The following is a 24,130-nucleotide window of genomic DNA, read 5'->3' as shown; positions in this document are numbered from 1 at the left end:
GACATTTTATAACATACATGACATGAGGTTATTTTTCTTACATTCATTTACATTCAGTAGTAAGCAGTGAACAAACACACACACACACACACACACACACACACACACACACACACACACACACACAAACACACCATGAACAAACACCCGGAGCAGTGGGCAGCCAATTTTTGCTGTGGTGCCCAGGGAGCAGTTGGGGGTTTCAGTGCCTTGTTCAAGGGTCTCACCTCAGTCATGGTGTTGAGGGTGGAAGAAAGCGCTGTACATTCAGTCCGACTACAAGACCATTAGACAACGACTGCATGTGTTTACTCTCTCCATGCAATAAATGCAGTGTTTTACTTCAACTGCCCAGGGGTGCGTTTCCAAAGCATCGTTAGCCAACTAACATCGCAAGTTCAGTCGTTATTTACATAGTTCAACAATTTTGTGTTTCCCAACACCATAGTTCAAACGAACATTCGCAATCTGCATTTCAGACTTGGTGGTTGGAACGACAGCTCTCTTGGTTTCTGGTTTTTATGACATGTGGAATCCTTCTCTTAAGCAAAATAAGCAAACTGACATTAAGTACAATGTATATCTTTTATTTCGAATATATACAAATGTCATTTATATATTTTAGTTTATCAAGAGATTTAAAGCATCGTTTTTGAAGAGTGCACATGTGCGTACGTGCTCTAGTATGTAAGAACAAGCATTTGATTTAATCAGGAAATAAAGCAAAATAACTGAGGAAAATGAGAATTAGTCCTCTAATGCCATGTCTGTAATTTATAGCAAAATATCTACCATTAATTCGATCTCAAACGGATTCATTTAAAGAAGTTATTACTCCACCACCTGCGTGACACTCATTCACCAATGTGGATGAACGACAGGTTTGCGACAATACAGATTCGGGAAACAGTCGTGACCAGCTAGATGATTTGTACAACGATGCATCGTACAATGGTAGTGAAGCAGCGAGTTACATTGTTGTTCAGGAAACACACCCCAGGTAATGTCAATTTTATGACCCATTTCAGAGGTGGACAAAATTACAATAAAAATAAATAAATAAATAAAAATCAGTCAGAGACTCCAAGCTATAAAAATGTATCTTCATACTTACAGTTACAAGTAACGCTTCATATTATTTTATCTTTTCCATGACTTTATCATGTTTGACTATTGAGTCATGATTCATTAAATTCTTAGCTTTTTAATTTGACTATTGACTGCATCAGTAAAATCCACACAGGTCTTTCTCAAAACATTATGGGCCTTTAATTGAAGCATGGAGGGTTTGGTTGAAATGTGGACAATCTCTAGCCGCGTTTGCATTACCTCTAAATTGCGCAAACTGAAATTGAAAATTGAAAATACGCTCAATGGAAACATGTGAATTTCACAAAAACTCCCATATATCGCAAGAAAGTTTTTATGCTCGCATGAGGTGGTTTTTCAGGCAATTCGAAAAAGGAATATTTCGCAAAACTTACTTACTTAATTTATTTATAACCATGTACAATTTTTAAAATAAATGTTTCCATTCCATGCATTGTACCGGATTTAGCTAAAAGCTAATTTTCACCCGCAGTTTGTGTCGACATAAACAATAAAGTAACACACACAATACATATATACAATAAAACATACACATACTATCAGGACAAGAAAACAATTAAACAGCAACCATGTCAATGTCTACAAAGCTGATTAAATTGTAAGAATGATTTTAACTTCATTTTAAAAATAGATTTACACCCCTTTATATCCTCTGGCAAAGCATTCCAGTGAGTAGTAGCTTTCACAGCAAAAGACGATAGTCCAAAAGCAGAATGGTGAAAAGGAACAACACAATTGCTTATAGATAATCTAGTAGATCTCACAGAATTATTAGGACGAAAACTAACAAAGTCACAGAGTACTACAATGGATTTTTTTTTTTTTTCGCATTTACAGGTCACCTGACATACAGTCATTTCATTCTTTAAAGATAGTGTGGTATGTTTGTACAGAAGACGAGACAGGGGGTGCTTTTCTTTACTTATTTATGCATCTCTTTCCGAGAATGGGGTAATTGAAGGAAATCTTATTCTTGATCCCTCGAGTGTCAGTTCAAAGCGTCATCAGCTGCACTCAAGCCTCGGGGGATCTTATGTTATTGAAGTTTGTCATCTGATCTAATACTAATAGAACAATTCATAATTAAGATAATAGAAAATAATAGTATTAGATTTCTATGCACCTGTCGACCTGTGCATCCTCGAACATAGCGTTTTTTATCGAAATTTAGAAAATATCGCAAAAGTTTTGCGCAAATCTGTAATGGAAACGCGGCATCTGTCAGAACATGATTTTGGATCCCCTAAAACTGGCCATGAGAATCTGTCCAACATTATTATCTAAAAGCACTACCTAATGCTTCTTAATTGCATCAATAACTGCACCAATAGCTGCACAATACCCTGCACCAATAGCTGCACCATAACCTGCACCAATAGCTACAAGAACAGGCCCACCAGCAATTCCTAATGTTCCACCAAGAACAGCACCACAGATTGCTCCAAACTCAGCACAACTGAATTTACTAACTACAACAGCTGAAACCTGGAATCTAGATTCATACTGCCTATAAAATTTTTCAAATTCAGGGTCTCTTTGTACTTCTAACATTCTCTCAATCTCCTCTTCCTCTCTCCGTCTCCTCTCTTCTTCCTCTTGTCTAAATCTGTAAGCATCTTCAAACATCTGATTACTGTAGTGTCCTCCTCCATTCTGCTCTACCATTGTGTCAATCTTCTGCAGTAGTTCATTCACCTGCTTTCTGTTTTTCAGATCTCTGTTGTTGAAGATGTGATATCTGCCTCCACACTGATCAACTAGATGTCTTAATTTAGTGTTCTTCTTAATTTTTTTGTCTATGGACTCTCCTTCTAACAGATCTGCATAAGTGAAGAGAATGATGGAGTATTTTAACACCTCCTCTCCAAACATTATTTCAATAAACTCAGCGATCTTTACCTCCTGCTCAGTGAATCTCATATTCACAGGAAACACAATGAGAAAAGCATGTGGTCCAGGACTGGACAAATAAACACTTTTTGCTATCTCTTTCACTAACTCTTCATGTTCAATGGAAGTGTCAAAGAATCCAGGAGTATCAACTACAGACACAGATCTGCCTGAAACAGTGGCATGTTTTTCTAAACATTCACGTGATATCGAATCCATACTCTGCTCAGATTCAAACTCTTTCTTTCCCAGTATTGTGTTTCCAGCTGCACTCTTCCCAACACCAGTTTTACCCAGCAGAATAATCCGTCTGGTCGAAGGACTATCGTCAGTCTTTTGTTGTTCATCCTTAATCAGTCTCATCAGCCTCCTTCCATCTAATGCCAAATAAAAGAGAAAACAGACGTATGAAAGGAGTCAGTGGGAATGTTGTCTGAATCAAATTTGTGTCATTGAAAATAGAGGTGTAGATCTTAAATATCAACAGTGAAGCATAGGAGGGTCATTGTTTTCTTATTTACAAGGACTTTGTATTAATCAGAAGAGGGTAAAAATGGATGAGTTCTGTCAATCAGCCCTGTGATTTGGGGAATGTGGTACTCCTCTTACTGTTGAACACAGCATATTGATTCATCCTCATTCTGCATTTTACATTAGATTTTTTTATTAAGTGTTTGACCATTCACAGAATAAATAAAAACTTTTAAAAAATGAAAAAAAAATTACAGTGCTTTCATGACTTCTAAAGTGACTGACCATTACATGATATTCACAAGAACTCAATTTAAACAAACTAATGCAACTTGCATCATTAAGCATCTTTATATTCTGCTGTTTCTACCAACTCTCTGCATTTCCTCTGAATGTCACTGACACTGACAGTATGCATGTGCAGATTTTTGTTGAAAATAAAAGCAATGTACATATATACTACTTTTTAAAATTGAATTTCTTGTATGATGAGAAGACATACATCGATTCTCTATCAAGTCAAAGTGTACATGTGACTAAAAGTCTAAATCAAATCTGTTCATCATATTAAGCTTTTGTGTCTCTTCAGAAGACTATTTTTATTGCTCTTGAAAATCATAATTTAAATGGATGGACAAAAATATGACAAAAACGATGAGGGAATATAAAAATTATTGTACATACTGAAGATTAACAAAAGTTATACAGATTTGGAATGATATGAGGGTGAGCAATCATGACAGAATGATCATTTTTGGGTAAACTGTCCCTTTAATAATTTTCCGTATGAAGCTAAAGTATCTTTAATATTCATCTATAATTTCCCAGTTTTGGCTGCATGTGTTGGGCTGTAGAACTTGCTCAACCAAACATCAACACAGCCTGACTGTGAAACACCCATATCTCAAGCTGTGCAGCACAGAGGAATAGCTTTTAAAAAGTGGTGGGGACAAAACGCCCCGGTTATGACTGTAACCTTGGTTCCCTGAAGAGGGAACCAGATGCTGCGTCCTAAGTTTCATGGGACAATATAGTAACGCCTCTGTGTGAAATCAGTCCAATGGTGTGACAGAATGTCATAGGAGGGTGACATCATGACCAGGAAGGTATAAAGCACCCCTGAACCAAACAATGTCGACTTCTGATAGGCTGATGCAAGACAGTCACAGCCAGGGCAATGCAGCGTCTTGTTCCCACTTCAAAGAACGTCTCAGGTTACAGATGTAACCCTGGTTCCCTGAGTAGGGAACGAGACGCTGCGTGGCAACACATTGGGAACCTTCTGCGTGATGTCGTCACTGAAGCACTCATGTATCTAACCAATCGCGTAGCGAGACGTCAGAGACGGGTGACGTCACGGACCAGGAAACTATAAAGCATACCCGGATGCAGAGAACGCTAGCTTCTGGGATAAGTCTGAAGCAAGCACTCGCAAGTATGCAGGGGGTACGGCAAGAGACGCAGCGTCTTGTTCCCTACTCAGGGAACCAGGATTACATCTGTAACCTGAGACGTTCCCTTTCGTGGGAACTGTCGACGCTGCGTGGCAACGCATTGGGAACGCACACATTTAACCCTGATAAATGTGTGCTGGCATGACCATCCAGCTGCATCACAGATACCATTAATGGATATTCCAGACATCAGCGCCTTTGATGCCGCCATACCCCTAGTGAAATGGGTGCGAACAGCCAATGGAGAGGGCTGTCCGGCCGATTCATATGCAAGTGAGATGGCCTCAACCACCCACTTGCTCATCTTCTGCTTAGATGCTGGGCCCCCTTTCTTAGGGGACCCATAACAGACAAACAATTGGTCTGATTTTCGCCACAGGGCAGCTCTGTGGGCATAAGCATCCAAAGCCGTCAACGGGCAGAGCAGATTCAGTTTTTCCTGATCCGAAGACTCAAAGGGAGGAGGATAGAAGGCCTGGAGTACAATGGGACCTGGGACATTGGTGGGGACCCTGGCAGATAGCCAGGTCTAACGTGAAGGAATGCTTTCACCATCCCGCCGTCGTGTTGTCCGTACGGACCAACACGTAGTGGCCCCTCAGGTCTGGGAGTAAGTGTTTCAGTGCTAGAAACACTGCCATCATCTCCAGCCGATTTATGTGCCAGGAGAGCTGATGGTCCTCCCATAGACCCTGAGCCGAGCGACCACTCATGATCGCCCCCCCAGCCCGTGAGGGAAACATCTGTCGTAAGCATTACGCGACGACGAGGAGTTCCCAGCACGGGTCCCTGGGACAGGAACCAAGGCTTTTTCCACATGACCCGAGCCGCGTGACTTCAATCATGCGAAAAGGATTTACCCTCAGGGAAAACCCCCTGGTCCTGAGCCACCACTGTAAGGGTTTCATGTGCAGAAGGCCAATAGTAATCACGTTGGACGCAGCTGCCATCAGACCCAACAGTCTCTGAAACTGTTTTACAGTGAGAGTGGTTCGAAGGGAGCCTCAGCTAACCCTAGTAATACCACAGCCAGGTCCCAGGCCGGCCTCAACCTCAGTGTGCCACGGAGGAAGCAAGTAACGAGGGGGTCTCGACCCACCGAGAAGCTACCCTCAAGAGAAGCATGAAAGGCTGAGATAGCCACGACATAAACCTTCAAGGTTGAAGGCGATAGGCCCTCCAAGAATTTTTCTTGGAGAAATCTTAGCACAAAGCTGATAGGAGAGTGGACAGGGTCCATATTATTCTGTCTGCACCAAGCAGAAAATAAATTCCATTTATAGGAATAAAGCTTCCTCGTGGCGGGAGCTCTGGAGTTAAGGATGGTCTCCACAACCTCAGTTGGAAGACCAGCATCTATGAGCCTGGCCCCCTCAGAGGCCAGGCCCATAGCTTCCACAGTTCTGGGCGGGGATGTATTATCGAGCCGCCCGCTTGTGACAGGAGGTCCTGTCTAAGGGGAAGCTCCATTGGGGAGCCGTCTAGTAAGGACACTAGGTCCGAGAACCATATTCTGGTTGGCCAGAAGGGGGCTACCATTATTAGGCTGACCCCTTCCCGGCATACTTTCTCCAGAACTGCAAGAACTCCAAGGCGATCGGGGGAAATGCGTACAGACGTAGCCTCGGCCATGTCTGTACCATGGCATCCAGACCCAGAGGTGCTGGATGTGTTAGGGAGTACCAGAGTGGTCACTGGGTTGACTCTCCCGAAGCAAATAGAAATTTTTCCATAGGAGATCCACCACTTCTGGGTGGAGTCACCACTCCCTGGGCCTCGGCCCCTGCCTCGACAGGGCATCTGCTCCCTTTATACCCCTGGATGTAAGCTGCCTTCAGAGAGAGCAGCTTCCCTAGGGACCATAGGAGGATCCGACGGGCCAAGTAGTAAAGTTGGCGAGACCGCAGACCCCCCTGATGGTTTATATATGAGACCACCGCGTGTTGTCCGTGCGGACCAACACGTGATGGCCTCTCAGGTCTGGGAGAAAGTGTTTTAATGCTAGAAACACCGCCATCATCTCCAGCCGGTTTATGTGCCAGGAGAGTTGATGGACCTCCCATAGAGCCTGAGCTGAGCGACCACTCATGATCGCCCCCCAGTGGGTTATGTGCATGCTCCACTCCCTAACACGATGTGTGTGAGGTGGCGAGTCCTCAGATCGATATCACAATATCCACCTCCTCAGAGCTGGGCATGTGAAATACCGGTGCCTCAACCCGGGGAAGAAACCGCAGAGCGTGCTTCCACCTGGGAGACGGCACTGAACCTGGCAGGTAAGGGCAGAGAAAGGGCAGCGCCCGTCTCTAACCCCTCTGTCAGATCCATTTGTGAACCCCACGAATGGCTTCTTTTTCGCGATCCGCAGGGAACACTGGAACACAGTATTCTGAGAGCGAGTTTCTTTTTTATAGTGCACACAGACGGCTCCCTCGAGAGCTGCCCGGGCTTACTCAACTCCCATTCAACTGCTGTTTCTCGCCATAATACGTGTCTTTTTTATAAATATATATATATATGGATTAGTGTGAGATACTCTTGTCCTCAGACAAAGATATCGTGACTTGTTTATATGAAATAAGACAAACAACACCAAATAAGACACACGATAACATAGAGTGCTTGCTGAAGACACAGAAGCTAGCGTTCTCTGCATCCGGGTATGCTTTATAGTTTCCTTTTCCGTGACGTCACCCGTCTCTGACGTCTCGCTACGCGATTGGTTAGATACATGAGTGCTTCAGTGACGACATCACGCAGAAGGTTCCCAATGCGTTGCCACGCAGCGTCGACAGTTCCCACGAAAGGGAACCGATTTTACAGTTGTAAGCAAGGCAATCCCTTTCGAGGGAACTCATGCTGCATCATAGATTTTATGACACTATGGAAATGTTGATCAGTGCCTGTCAAATTTGAATTCTGTTTGGAGGACAACTAAGACTGAATCACTGCAGCAGAAATGTCAGCAAGAGAAGCCCCAGAAAGCAAAGCTTTTGAAGCCATCATACTCCTAGTAGATGGGGTCAAACAGCCAAAGGAGAAGGCTGACCTTCTCCTTTGGCCTCCGCTCCAGTCTCAGCCGCCGAGCCCTCCGCTCCAGTCTCAGCCGCCGAGCCCTCCGCTCCAGTCTCAGCCGCCGAGCCAGCCGCTCCAGTCTCAGCCGCCGAGCCAGCCGCCGAGCCAGCCGCTTCAGTCTCAGTCGCCGAGCCAGCTACTCCAGCTGCCGTCGATCCCACTCCTGTCCACAAACCTACGCCATTCCGCGGACTCCTGGAGTCCCTCCTTAACCTCCCCAAGTATTTTTTTGGGGGGGGGCCAGGTACCCAGGGGTGGGATACAGGTGGGTGGGCCACAAAGAGTGCCATGGCAGCCCACTGCACCTGACTCGCCTTGGCTGCCCGCTGCACCTGACCCGCCATGGCTGCCCGCTGTACCTGACCCGCCATGGCAGCCCACTGCACCTGACCCGCCGTGGCCGCCCACTGCACCTGACCCGCCATGGCTGCCCGCTGTACCTGACCTGCCGTGGCCGCCCACTGCACCTGACCCGCCATGGCTGCCCGCTGTACCTGACCCGCCATGGCTCATGGACCCGCCCTGGAGACCTCCACTCCTACCCATGCCTCTCCCTGCACCGGCATGAGGTCTCCAGGGCGCCCACCCCCCCTCCCCGGTGTTCCATCTACGGCGCGAGGTCGCGCCTACCGGGAGGGGGAGGTACTGTCACGGATCCCTTGTCTCCCGGACTCCAAATCCCATGATCCTCTTGTCTCCTCACCTGCACTCACTTCCCTCGTCAGCTCCCCATCAGCACTCATCTCGGATTACCTGCACCTGCTCCTGTTCATCAGCACATCCTTTAAAACGGACTCACTCCTTTCACTCCCTGTCGGATCTTAATGTTGCTATCTTTGTTCTATGTGTGTACACTGAGTGTTATCTCCTGCGTCTTTGATTAAATACCCTAAATCTGGATATCTGTTTACGTCTCATCACTACAACACCAGCGTAACCGTAACAGTAGCCTATTTATTACAGTTTATCAGTTCACTATATTTTGATACTGCTGTATTTTTTTAGCACAAAAAATGCCTGTAATTGAAAACACAAGGAATAAATATATCATGGGTCACTACTGTCAGTATAAGTAGGATAAGTGTATATTGGCCAGCACAAGACAATCAATCTCACGCACTAATAATGTCAGAAACGCTCTGTAGCTGTGTTTAGTTCGAATTGTTGTCATCTTGCTTTAATCCCCTATTTGTACGAGCCTTAAGTACCAGACCAGTCCGAATGATGGCCAGATCTTTACAGATCTTTACACAAAATATCGCCTTGAACGTATTTCCGTTTTCCGCATTCTTCAAAGCGCTTACGCTGTATGTCCTACACCTTACGGAAAAAAACAAAACTGGCGCTGCATTCATTTTGTCAGTAGAATAGGGAAGGCATAGGACATACAGCGTAAGCATTTTGAAGAATGCGGAAACCGGAAGTACGTTTAAGGCGATATTTTGTGTTTATAAAGCATATACATTTGTATTTTTTTCAAAAATGGACGATCGTTTCTCTAGATAAGACTCTTATTCCTCGTCTGGTATCGTTTAAATTCCTTTGAAGCTGCACTGAAACTGTAATTTTGACCTTCAACCGTTTGGAGTCCACTGGAGTCCACTGAAGTCCACTGTAAGGAGAATAATCCTGGAATGTTTTCATCAAAAACCTTCATTTCTTTTCAACTGAAGAAAGAAGGACATGAACATCTTGGATGACATGGGGTGAGTAAATTATCAGGAAAAGCTTATTTAAAAGTGGACTAATCCTTAAAGAACAGTGATGTGTTCTACGCATAGGTTCTACATTCATGGAGCGTCACATGACAACGGTTAATCAGGCGCGCTGGCGCCATCATGAGGTCGGATCATTTTCTTCTCCTAATATGGTTATCATTGCTGTATTGTCAACATGTCTAATTGTAACACTTGCTAACATTTTTATTCAAAATCGCAATTTCTCGATTCCAAAAATAATAAAATTGAGGCAAAACATAAATTCGAATTAATCGGAAAAATCTGAAAAACCGCCCAGCCCTACTTATTTTTCAAATCTCTTAGAAAAAAACAAACACAACCCTAGGTATTTATTTGATAAAGTGGTTAAATTAACGAGAAATAGAGCTTCAACTTCTGATGTTTCCAAACAGTATAGCAGTAATGACTTTATGAACTTCTTTACTTGCAAAATTGACAATATTAGAGAGAAAATTATAAACATGCAACCGTCTAGAGGTCTTTAAAGGTCCAAAAATTCATACCCCAACCCGAAGAGACCCATAAATGTGCTAGTATTTTGAAAGTTGGACCCAGACCCGTGCAGAACTGAGAAATGTCTTTCTCGGTTCCCGGCCGGGAACACACAGACCTGACTGGACCCGATTGGCACAGGTCTATTCCACAGCAAATTGCTATTAATAAGTCAATAAACAAGTTGCGAAAATAAAATGTTTTGTCTTACCTAATGTTGTGTTGTTTCTAGTTTGATTTTAGTGCTGTGTCATTGCTAGGAAGTTTGTTTACTGTGTTCATGTGGCAAGTCGCGTTTGTTCTCGTTTTGATCCGAGTAAGTAAGGTGTGACCAAAGCCAGCTTATAGTGTTTCAACAGTTGTAATTTTGTACTTTAATATACTAAAAATTCTTCTTTAGTACTTAAGATAATGTTAAAAACATCTTAGTGTACTCAACTGTGCTATTTTGAGACACCATTTAGTTACCACTTGTAGTACACTTGAACCCATAACACTACAAATACAGAGATAGATGTTAAAAGCACATTTTAGTTCTAATTCATGCTGTCTCAAAATAGCACAGTTGAGTACACTTAGATGTTCTTAAGATTATCTTAAGAAGTACTAAAAAAGAATTATATTAAATACTATGGAAGTACAAAATTAAGAACAATCTATTAAGTACAAAATTAGTGCGTGAAAACAGAGCACTTTAAGTACATTATGGAAGTGTACTTTTTTTTACTTGGGTTGCTATACGTTTTTTGACGTGTTTTTGACTATACTGCAAGTAGCGTGCAGCAGTCTGTTTACCCTAAATCCCATTTCAAAATCCCAATCATATTTCAGTCATGTAATTCAGTAACAGGCTAGCTAACACTTGTGACCAATTATCGCGAAGCAATGACATTTTAAATATATGGGGGTTGTGTGCTACGCTTACAACTGTTTAATAAAAAAAAAAAAAAAAAAAAAAACAGGAGCAAAGTAGCGTGGATTGTGTGAAAATGACTTGAGCTAGCTGTATTTTCTGTTTTTTTCTTACCTCTACACCGTCCTCCACTCCAGCAGCTGAATTTAAACCATTTGAAAAGAGTTTGGTTAATTTTAGGCATTTGGCAGCGTCGGATTTAGCATCTGCCTTTTTTTCCATTCTATGCTCTCTCTAACCTTTTCTGCGCCACCTTTCCTTTTTTTCCTAACTTTTACTGACAATTTGCTCATGTTGCGCTCTCTCTCTGATGATGTGCTTGATTTTGACTGAGTCTGATTGACAGGTGCTCTAACCAATCATAATGCCATATGCACATTTGTGTCCGACAAAGCAGTTAGATTAACGTCGTGGACTTGAATTTGAAAAATGTGTCACGGGCTGCTTGAACTGAGTAATCTGTCAAGACACATTAAAGAGCCACAAAACGGTATTTATTGTTTAAATTTATCTTGTCTGTCAACGCATTGTCAGTGTCCTCTTTGCTCCAATGTATTTTTTACTCTGACAGAGCATGATGTGTGGCGTGAGAGCGGCATGGCTTGTTGGATATACATGGAAACTTTGCTCCAACCAGCACTTACACACATTATCAACACATCTCTCCACACTGGCACTTTCCCTAACACATTCAAGCAGGCTCGAGTAACCCCACTGCTTAAAAAACCCACATTAAACACGTCTCTTGTAGACAGCTACAGACCTGTTTCTCTCCTACCATTCATAGCAAAAACACTTGAACGAGTTGTTTTCAACCAGGTGTCATCTTTCCTCTCACAGAGCAACCAATTGGACATCAATCAATCTGGTTTCAAGTGTGGCCACCCGACCGAGACTGCACTACTGTCGGTCACTGAATCCTTGGAGATTGCAAAAGCTAATTCCAAATCATCAGTTCTCATTCTGCTCGATCTATCTGCTGCCTTTGACACTGTGAATCATCAGATCCTCCTGTCCACCCTCTCATCACTGGGCATCACAGGTACTACACTTCTCTGGTTTGAATCCTATCTCACAGGAAGGTCTTTCAGGGTTGCCTGGAGAGGGGAGGTGTCCAAAGCTCATCAACTGACCACGGGTGTTCCTCAGGGTTCAGTTCTTGGACCCCTCCTCTTCTCCATTTACACTAAATCACTTGGTCCCATCATTCAGGCACATGGTTTCTCCTACCATTGCTATGCTGATGACACACAACTCTTCCTTTCATTCCAGCCAGATGATCCCACAGTAGCTGCACGAATCTCAAGCTGTCTGGCGGACATCTCGGCATGGATGAACGGACATCTCGGCATGGATGAAAGAACATCATCTACAGCTCAACCTGGCTAAGACTGAGCTTCTCGTCTTCCCTGCCAATCCGACTCTAAAGCTTGATTTCAGCATCCAGCTAGGTACATCCTCAATTACCCCATCAAATTCGTCCAGAAATCTTGGAGTAATCCTTGATGAACAACTGACCTTCAAAGGTCATGCAGATTTGCACTATACAACATCAGGAAAATCAGGCCCTTTCTAACAGAACATGCAACACAACTTCTTGTCCAGGCCCTGGTCATCTCTAGGCAATGCTCTTCTGGCTGGACTGCTATCATGCACAATCAAGCCTCTACAAATGATTCAGAACGCAGCAGCACGTCTCGTCTTTAATGAGCCTGAAGGCTTGTGGTACCATCACAGTGAGGCACAAAATCACTCTCCAGGACATTCTCGTTCACTGTTTCTTGCTGGTGGAATGATCTTCCTGCCTTCATCCGGAATGCAGAATCCCTGGCAATATTCAAAAGACAGCTGAAAACTCATCTCTTTCGTGAGCACTTAACCTCATCTTAAAAAAAAAAAAAAAAAACTTCTTATTCCTATCCTTTCACTTCCTCTAATCCCTCTCTATTGTAGTTTATGATACTCTGAGCATTGCCTAAAACTTCTTGTGTCCATTTGCCACGTCATGATGACTCGCTTGTTGTATTCCTCACATGTAAGTCACTTTGGATAAGAGCGTCTGCCAAATGAATAAATGTAATTGTATGTAAATGAAACAGTAACTAAAGGGGGCGGGGCGGTCGGCCCATCTCGGGACCGGGCTGGCCGTTGCCGCCTGGGCCGGCCATTTCTTAACATTTATTGTTATTAATATTATTATAACCATAGTGAAATCATGCTAGCAATAAAAACCCGTACTATGCGCTGTCGGCCTGTAAAAACTATTTATTTATATATATTAAAAATAAAACTGACCGGCCCACATTTTTTAAAAAAAAAAATGGTCCGGCTCCTCTGGCATTTGCCAGAATTGCCCGATGGCCAATCCGCCCATGATCTACATTATTCCTCTCTTGCCGATTGAAATGCTTAATCCACTTATTATTCCAGCTTTCCACTTGCTGTCACAATGACAAATGCGACTGTGCAATTTTACATTTTGTTGTATCGCGAGTCAATTCATATAATAAAATAACTGTTAGCCCTTTTGAACTTGTTCAGTGACATGGCCACTGACGTTAGCATTACTTATTTGCGGTCATTTCTGTGCTTTCTGAGCCGAGTCTGACCAAAACTTTACATATAACAAGACGGTTCATTCATGATATTATTATATTATTATTAAAATAGAAGAAAGAAAGTGCGCTTGCATGAGACTGCACATGCACAGACTGCACAACCTGAAGCTTTTAAATGCATTTTGAGCGTCATAGAAAACATTCATGTGATAGTTCATCTCAGATTTTGTTGATGATTTGAAATATGTTATTTAAATGTGAGCGTGCAAGGCTGCAAGCAGTTTTTGAGATTTTAAGTTTGTTTGCATCACTGTTGCACACAATAGGAATAGGAAAACTCGATGATCACCGTTCGCTTGCTTTAACTCCGTCCGCTCTGCTTCTGATGGCTGGGGTCGCTCATGTTTTGTTTTTTTTCACCTTATTTCCTGGCTCATACTTTGCAAGTTACAAAACACTGACTGACTCTGAACACGGCCTGGTGAACTCTGAGTCAGATCGGCTCGGGTATACACACAATGTTAAACAGACCCGGGAACCGAAGTAATAGATTGGGACTCGACCCGGACCCGGCAGACCATTTAAAACATAGACCCGATGGGTCCCGGAACTCTTTGTAGACCTCTACAAGTGTCTACTGCAGTATCAAATCAGATTCAGATTCAAATCAGTTCTCCTCTGGCCAACAACAAACAGTGCCTAATTATGATTCAGGCAGCGTTACAGGTCATAAATCAGATTGGGATCGCAACATTCAAAATATTTAATCCAGTTCTAATTTAATCTAGTTGAAGATCTGATTCATCACGCTGGTATGGAAACGGTTTGTTTGGCGATCTGTGCCACTGGCTGTCATGTTGATGAGGCCCTTTACAGGGTATAGTTGACACAATCTCTGCTGACACTTCAGCGATGCGTTGTGGACATGTCTATGCGCAGGTCCTCGTAAAAAAGGAAAAATCATTGTTCAGTTTAAATAAATTTAAGCAAGTTGATTAATTTCCATTGTATAAATCATTAGTTAATTATTTAGGGGCCCCGCTTACACAACACCATTTTCAACTGAAAACAGAAAAATGTTAATGTGTTATGTCCATTCATTTACATGTAAACAGCTTTTGGTGGCCTGACAATGCAAACTTTGAAACAGATTTTTCAGGTGCAAGTTTTTGAAAAACAAGTTTTGGTTACACTTTATTTTGCAGTGCCATATTACATTGTAATTATTCAAATAAGTACTGAGTACTATTAATGAACTACATGTACTTACTATAAAGTTACAGTTAGGGTTTGGTTTAGGGTTAGCAGATGTGTAGTCTTTCTTTACAAAGTGACATTGTCTGGCATGCATAATACAGCGTTTTTAGTGGTTTTTGTGGATCTGTGTGATCCATTGCCATCTGTACAGAGGAAAAAAAATGGCAAGCCCTGACGTGGAGGTTGCACTCTAGAAGACAGGAAGCGTTCATCGAGTTTGCTTTTAGTATGAATGTCCTGCCTCTCTGCTGGCCAGTCTGTATTTAATTTGGATACAGCATGATTTACAACCTCTACCAGCTCTTCATAACTAGAAGACTGAGGTGGTGAATCTTCAGACTCTCCTGCATCCTCAGTGGAAGATAACTGAAGCACCGGCCCCCCACTTGGGGCAGGAGAAACTGCAGAGTGTGCTTCCTGACCCTGAAAGAGAGCGCTGGAACCCGTGGGTGAGGGCAGAGAAAAGGCATCGCCCATCTCAAACCCCTCCTTGAGATCTATTTGCAGCTCTCATGATCTAAACAGGGGCCTGAACCACGAGGAACTCAAGCCTGGGCACTCTCACCAAATATGACAGAGTAAGGGGTGCTTCATAGGGGTTCAGGGGTGCTTTATACCTTCCTGCTCATGACGTCACTCGCCTATGATGTTCCATCACATCATTAGACTGATTTCGCACGTGCTTCAAGACACAATAACACAGAGGTGTTCCCTTAGTGTTGTAAAACTTATGATGCAGCCCAAGTTCCCTTGAAAGGGAACTGGACTTTGCAAAAAGTGACAATGTTCAGTTGTTGCTTTTTTAACATCTTTTTTTAAATAATTACATAATCTGTATCACAATATTTAGTAAGTGTATTACTTCATAAATGTGTCTCCTGCTGTGCGTTTGTTTAGGTATGAAAATCTAGATGATAGGACATGATGTTTACAAGATGTTTTCTAGCAATATGATGTATATGATGAACACTAAAAACTTAAAACATATCTAATTCAAAGAAGACTCACCCTTTAACCCCAACGATCTCTGAAGAATTTTTGTTAGCAGACTTCTAGCTTGACCGCTATGTCCTTTTTTCTTGTTGTTGAATACATGGAATCTCTGATCATATTTCTGAATGAGCTTTTTCAAGGGTTTAGACTCATCAAGGAATTCTTTTATTGTCATGTTGTTGTCTTCTAATTCATCACCTCTGGTTAAGAGAATCCAGGTTTTCTGCAGGCGTTTTTCTCCCAGAAGCTCCTCGATTTTCCCCCCAGTTTTTTTCTCTTCTTCAGTGAAACTATCAGCTTTGATGACCAGCAGAAACACACAGGGACCTGATTCACATTTCTGGAAAACCTTTTCATTTATCATCTTCTGAACCTCATCTTCACTCAGCTCTGTGTTACAGAATCCTGGTGTGTCATAAACAGTGACTGGCAACCCATCAATTTTACCAGATTCCACAGCAACATCTTGTGTGACTGATTTGGAGCTTTTCTTTGATACAAATGCTTCTCGTCCCAGTAATGTGTTTCCTGATGCACTTTTCCCAACTCCTTTTCCCCCCAGTAACACGAAATTCAAATGTGGTTCCATTTTTGATGTGACCTGAAATTAAATGATAAAAACTGTAAAAATAAAAAACTGTGAGACTGAACAGAGTACATTATACATTTCCTTATAATCGCTAAAAATTGGTCATTTTTCTTGGAAGACTTTCATGTTTTGCCGGAACCACAGTGACTTGTTTCAGTGAGGGGTGCTGCTGCAATTTTAGAGCACACTGACAACTTTTTATTAAAGATTGTTATTATTGATGTTTAATAAGAGACATTAAAGGGCAAGAATAACTTGATAAAAATGTTGAGTTTAAAGGGTTAGTTCACCCAAAAATGAAAATTCTGTCATTTATTACTTACCCTCATGTCGTTCTACACCTGTAAGACCTTCGTTCATCTTCAGAACACAAATTAAGATATTTTTGATGAAAACCGAAGGCTCAGAAAGGCCTTCATAACCAGCAATGTCATTTCCTCTCTCAAGACCCATAAAAGGTACTAAAGACGTTGTTACAAAGTCCATCTCACTACAGTGGTTCTACAATCATTTTATGAAGCGACGAGAATAGTTTTTGTGTGCAATAAAGGGTGATTCTTTTAATAAGCCTACCGCGTTTTCTTTACTCGTCTTATTCTGCGTGATGTAACGTTAGCTATGCATGCAGTTATATGCCCTCAAAATTCAAGATACACAGGCATTGTTTTTTTAGAACGAATGAATCCGAGCTTCGTTCCTGAATGAATCATGAATCAGTCATTTGAACAAATCGTTTGACTCACTCACTCATTAAGACAGTGACTTGCTGCCACCTACTGGCAGTTTAGTTTAGTTTCATATTTAAGGGACATTTTAATTAAAAAGTTAAAATTAGAAAAATGTAATTAAATATTTAAATTAAATTAAAGTAGACAAATTGTAAATGCTGTGTAAATATATTAATGCCACTTCTCATTCTGTGTCACCTCTGTATTGCAAAGATGGATTTTGTTGATAATGATTTAATTTACTGGTAACAGCCATAATGTATAGGCTACTATGCTAGTATTAATTTTTATTTCTTCAAATAAAAGCCTTAAGTTTGACTTTTAAAAATGTGCAGCAACCCTGAAAGAGAAAAACTAAATAAACAAAATAAAAATTATTTAGACTGATAAATTTTTCCCAATAAGGATTCTATAAATATCGTGATATATCGATATCGTGATTTTTTTTTTTGGCCACAATAACCGTGGTGTGAAAAATCTAACATTGTGACAGCCCCAGGTGACAGCCCCAGATGGCAACACTGAAAAATAATAAGAGCGTCGCGCATACTTAAGTATGTAGTACACGAAACAGTGCAGCTCATTCAAACAGGCTGACACGCAAAACAGATATATTTATACAGCAGTCTTTTTGCACTTTAATATTCACAGACCCCGCCTAGACCATGTCACGATTTGATTCATTGTACAACTCTGCTTTCGTTTTATTCATCAGTCCATCAAATTGCGCGTTTTTACGTGACATCACTGCATTGTACTGTTCAGTTTCCATGACTGGATTCCGGGATTCCCTCTCCATCACGCACATCACATGACCTAAGTTATAAACGAAACATAACTGCATCTACACAGATGGTGTTCTCGAATATAGGTCAACAATTTCGATGTGTTTCCTCCTTTTTCAGGTACTTTGCGTCCACATTTTTTTGCAAAATGGATGTCTACACTCGAGGACAACCCCGCATTTGTTTTTCCATATTGAAAGTATTCCCATACTGCAAATAATGTCTCTGCTGTTGTAGTTGTTGTCTATGCACAAATGAGATTCTGCGTCTTATTTTTTCAATACCAAGCATATGTACACGATATGATAATCGTACGTGTTCATATACCATCATACCGATATCGTTACAACCCTAGCTACCACCAAATAGGTAGTTACATTTTCAACTCTTCAAATTGTAAAAATAGCTCAAACACTATATCAAAAAGTAACGATCCCAACTATGTCTTCAGATAGTTTACAAAATACACAGCACGCACAAGTTCTCTTTTGCGTCTTTCATGAATGAATGTTCAAATTGGCAAGGTTTAAATGAGTTTTGTTTAAACACAGATGGCAACGTGAGACATTCAGGTCTCACCTGCGCTCACACGCTATCAACACCCGGGTGATGACGGCGCGTAAATGACTGCTCACCGCTCTTGCATTGAACATTTGTTTAGTGGTTACAGTAGTTTTCAATAACCAAACCAGTTCCAAATTGTGGAGGTAGCTCCTCGCTTAACAACAAGCTCCTCGCTCCTCAGCTTCACGTCCGCCTTCCGCCATGCTTGTTTTCACTCCGCACTTGAACTACGCGAGCGTCTCAGTCAGCTCCCTAGTTCAGTATTCAGGGCACTGATCAGGGAGTCGGCCACATTAATTTAAACGGTATACTGATACACGACCTAGGAAGCGAAGGAGCTGTTTGAGACGCAGGGTACGTTATCAACTAGACTTAACGTTATTATCGCGAGGAGACAAATTTTTATCATGAGGAGAATTTTCAACATAAATGATAAGATATTGCCCATCCCTACTTATGAGTATATAACAACATGAGAGTGAGTAATAAATGACATTATTTTCATTTTTGGGTGAACTAACCCTTTAAACGTTGGTTAAATTAATCATTAGCTCAACAATATATACAAATAAAACTTAAATCTATATGGTTAGCCTCATAGCATAATTGCCCAGATCATATTTCAAAGGCAGATATCACAATTTGGCCAAAAAATGACTTAGTTTGCATATTGTTAGCCTCATAGCATAATTGCCTGTCAAGCTAGCAAAAAGGCATAGAATTTGAACAGACCATCAGACATCAGGAAATAATACACATGCTATCACTAGAAGTCTAGTACTACTTTTAATAATAGAAGTCTAGTGTTGATATTATTAATCCACAAGAAAATCTATTTTGTGTTAGTTCAGTATTGGCAGTGTGCTGCAGACACATTCATCTTACCGATTTCTATATAGGCTATCACTTATACTGGCTGAAAAGACCATAAACATTACAGATAATGTCAGTTTAGAATATAATGAGCAATCCGGTCATTTATATAGATCAGTGATAACAACACACACACACACACACACACACCATAAAAGTTAAACTCTGGTAACCTAACAAGGCACAATATTTAGTTGAATTACTTAGAAATGACTTATTACTTATAAATAAATTTTAAACAAATTAAAAAAAAAAAATGTTTTAAATAAATATATATATAAATACTATCCTCTCCAAATAAAGGCACAAAAAGCCCATAAATATAACTTTAAAATAAATAAATAACTACAATAGTTAACTACAATAACCTTGGTTACAACTTACCCTGTGACAACACTCACTGTCCTCCTCTAAATGTAATGAAGTAAATTCTGAAGTGAATCTGGATTCCAAACAGGAAATGAAAGTTCTCTGTTGAATATCATGTAAGAGATGCGTCCGGTGACCAATGAAAGAACACTGCGTCCTTTTGCTACATGGTACACTATGCAGTGGTCTTATATACTCACAACTCTAGATGTCAGCCAAACAGAGGAGATCTGTGGGCTGTTGATTTCCAGTAAACCACATGACATTTAGGAAGCTGTAGCATTCTTGATCCCTGTGTCTGCACTGCTGACATTTTCAAATGATGGAAACTCAATAGGTGGCCACATATTGGGGCTACCATTTCACACAAGATGGAGATTATGACCTCCTTGTGCAGCTGTTATTGTATTATAGTAATATGTCTAATAATAAATATATTTTTCCTGTTTATTCTAAGTGTTCTAATGTGTACAATAACAGACAGTTTGAGCAGATGATGCAGTGCTGCAGCCCCACCCTCACTAAAGCTCTCTTCTCATTCCCTGCGGACATTTATTGATCTACAGCCAACTGTATATGCTGAATCATTCACACAGAGACTTAAGCAGAAGATTTCTAAAGCGATAGCTTCAAATTCTATTTCTAAATACGAAAAAAGTGTCATTAAATAGAAAGACTGTTTTTTTCTAAAGGCTTTATAGACAGATAGTTGAGAGTGACTCTTGAACAGGACCAGCACCAGTTCCTCTTGTACACATCTTCCCAAATCTGGCAGTAAGTTTTGGGAGTTCATTTTAAGTCCATCTCCTACCCAGAAAGGCCCATCTTACTTAGCAGCTCACACCACACCATGACTCCCGAATCATGATTCGACACGCTGATTCATTTATGATCCGAAGCTTCCTGAAGCAGTGTTTTGAAATCGGCCATCACTATATAAGTCGTCGTTTTGTTTTTTTGGCGCTCCAAAAATATTCTTGTGGCTTTATAATATTAATATTGAACCACTGTACTCACATGAACTGATTTAAATATGTTTTTAGGACATTAATGGATCTTGAGAGAGGAAATGTCATTGCTCCCATGAAGGCCTCACTGAGCCATCGGATTTCAACTAAAATATCTTAATTTGTGTTCTGAAGATGAACGAAGGTCTTACGGGTGTGGAACAACATGAGGGTGAGTAATAAATGACAGAATTTCATTTTTGGGTGAACTAACCCTTTAATTTAAGCCAGTTCGAAAACTTCCGGTGAGATGTCATTTGCTGGTGTGTTGAGCATCAGTAGTGTAATGCTCAGAATATAGTCACTTAAATAGTCAGGCATATCATTAATTTAGTTATTCAAACATAAGACAGCATAAAAAATAAATAAAGATGTACCACAGTGTTCCTCCTCGGCTAAATTCAATTCGACCATGAGTTTTCACACGTTTATGTGAAAAAAAGCTTCAAAAATTACATATTTATTGTGCACTTCAGTAAGATTAATTGAATAAAATGTGTGTTTTTACTAGTGTGCAGAAATCATTGATCTTGCGCTGCACTGACTGACAACCGCGTGAAACAGAAGTTGTAAACGTCTTTTCTCCAGTGTAGTGACGTATTTCAAAGTGAAAGGGAATATTGAATAGAGGGCAGAGTTTTACTTTAGCGCTCCTCCTCTCCATCTCTCACTCATAGCAGACTAACGGTCGGAGGGGAGTGGTTTAAGCGATTTCAACCCAAGAGGTCAAACTGACGTCATCAGAGTAGGGGCACTGTTGCAGAGGGGAGGAGCATTTTCAGATTTTGATTAAATATTATGAAGCCAAACTATTTTTTTGTGTGGATTGCAAATATTAACTGTGCATACAGTCCATTGGTCTATTAGACTTTTGAGTGAAAAGCTTATGGATAGTTTATGGTGATGCACATAAATATATTGTACACACATGATACACACACACAAACAAACAAAAAAAAAAAAAAAAAAAAAACCAACTCAAACTTGCAAACTAACTACACTTTTTACTCATACATGCGCACACACATTCACTCACAAATATTAATGAATCACACTCAATCATATCACCTTTCTCTCTCTAACCATGCACATGCGAACAATACAGTTTTCACTCGCACACACATTAATTAATTTATTTTTTATTTTTAGATTTTTATTGTATTGACAGCTCAGCTGTATGTGGACACCTTTTGAGTAGAAAAGCATATTGCAATTTTTTTTTTTTTTTTTTGCAAATAAAACTCCCATAGTCCATAACTACTGTAGTTTTAACTTATTTTACATTTCCATTTAGTCATTTAGCAGACGCTTTTCTCCAAAGTGACTTACAAATGAGAACAGTAGAATCAATCAAATCTGTGTGAAGTCACAGTTCCGTTGGTAAAGTGCTCGTAGCAAGGATTTATTTATTTTTTTATTTTTTTAATAAATACACAAATAGATGGAAAAAGCAGAGAAATCAAAGCAAGTGCTACTTATTTTAATATAAATTCAGTCAAATCATCAAACATTTGTATGACTTGCCAGTGACATGTTTGACCCAAGCTACGACTTGACTTGACATAAGGCAGTGACTTGACTTGACTTGCTTGATTCTCGCAAAAATTGACTTGGACTTGCTTGAGACTTGAATGCTATGACTTGAAGATTTACATGCGACTTGCACATGTGTGACTTACTCCCACCTCACATTAGGCCTAGGCTATATTCTAAAATTGCAAATGTAAATGTTTTTTTAAAGCAGAAGTTAAATAAACTAAACTATAAATGAAAATACATAAAAACAAAAGAACAGACTAATTATTAGGCTATTTTGATTACTCTACAACAGTCACTTTACACAGTTACTGCTGTCGTACAAATACACTTAGTTGTAGGTTCGAAATTCTACATATGGCAAATTTTCAACAACAAATATTTTTAGCAAAATGTATTTTACTCAGAATCAGTGGGACTCAAACTCAACTATTAAAAAAGGTTCAAACATTCACTGATGCTCCAGAAGGAAACACAATGCATTAAGAGCCAAGGTGTGAAAACTTTTGAACAGAAGATGTCCAAATTTTTCTTATTTTGTTTAAATATCATTGCTTTTCATTTAGTACTGCCCTTTGGAAGCAACAGAAGATACTTGCATGTTTCCCGAAAGACAAATTAAATACAATTTACCTTGATATTTGAATTTCAAAAGTTTTCACCCCCCAGATCTTAATGCATCGTGTTTCCTTCTGGAGCATCAGTGAATGTTTGAACCTTTTTTAATAGTTGAGTTTGAATTCCTCAGTTGTCCTCAGTGTAAAAAGATGGATCTCAAAATCATTCAGTCACTGCTGGAGAGGGTTCAAATATGCAAAAATGCTTGAAAACTGAAGAATCTGCAGGAGCTGGAGGATTTTTCTGAAGAACAGAGCTCAGTTTAACTGCTCAGGACAAACAAGAGACTCATGAACAACCATCACAAAACACACAAACAGTCGTGGATCATCAGGTAACCACACACAGTATTGAGAATCAATGGTTCACATACTTATGAATGGGGTTATTTTAATAAATTCAGCTATTGTTTTGTCTTGTGAACTAAATGCAAACATCTTTTATGTAAAATATCTTACTCAGGACAGTTCTAAATAAAAAAATAACATGCATTTTGTATGATCCCTCTTATTTTATTAAAACAATTCTCATTTTCACAGATTCTGCAAGTGGTTCACATACTTTTTCCTGCAACTGTACATACTGTATAGGCATTCACAACAGATATGACTATTTCCAGACCAAAGTAGTGTCTGGATATAAAACAAAATATTCTGGCACCTTTGATTAGGTGGGTCAGCGATCAATCTGGGTGGGCCAGTGCTGCCTTGGCCCTTCTGTGGGTATGTTTGTTTCCACTAATCACTGCACAAGTTATGGTTAACTTTTAAAAAAAATTTTTTAAAAGGAACCTTTTTCATTTTTTTCAAAAGAAACGAAAAACAAGAATTCACCTTGATTTTTCGTTTTTCGTTCAGGGGTAGAAAACAACTTGGATATTTGATCTCTACATGTGGGCGGGAATGAAACACCCCTTTCTGCTGATTGGTCAACCAAACATTAAACAGTGCCATCATCAGTTCTTCTGCAGTTCAGCGCAGCAGAATAAAATAGTCCTTCGCTGCGATGGATTTAACGCGTTTATTGCAACTACATTTAAAATCTTTCTCATCAAACAGCCAGACTAACGGGTCAGTGTACGTTTTGATAGTTTGTTTTCCAATTTGAAA

The 24,130-nt window shown here is 40.4% G+C and overlaps 1 protein-coding gene across 1 annotated transcript; it reads right to left on the bottom strand.

Annotated features, from left to right (window-relative positions):
- Positions 1-768: 768 nt before the first annotated feature.
- On the bottom strand, positions 769-20,040 carry LOC125280282 (GTPase IMAP family member 8-like). Its single transcript, XM_048210717.1, has 3 exons — positions 19,876-20,040; positions 15,968-16,553; positions 769-3,377 (listed from the first exon to the last, which is right to left on the bottom strand). Exons 2-3 carry the CDS (start codon positions 16,539-16,541, stop codon positions 2,404-2,406), a joined length of 1,548 nt encoding a protein of 515 aa, XP_048066674.1. The 5' UTR covers positions 16,542-16,553; positions 19,876-20,040; the 3' UTR covers positions 769-2,403.
- Between the last annotated feature and the right edge of the window lie 4,090 nt (positions 20,041-24,130).

Source organism: Megalobrama amblycephala, linkage group LG1 (assembly GCF_018812025.1).
Source record: "Megalobrama amblycephala isolate DHTTF-2021 linkage group LG1, ASM1881202v1, whole genome shotgun sequence".
NCBI lineage: Eukaryota > Metazoa > Chordata > Actinopteri > Cypriniformes > Xenocyprididae > Megalobrama > Megalobrama amblycephala.
The sequence above is the reverse complement of the archived record's forward strand: the minus strand, read 5'-3'. Positions and strand labels throughout refer to the sequence as shown.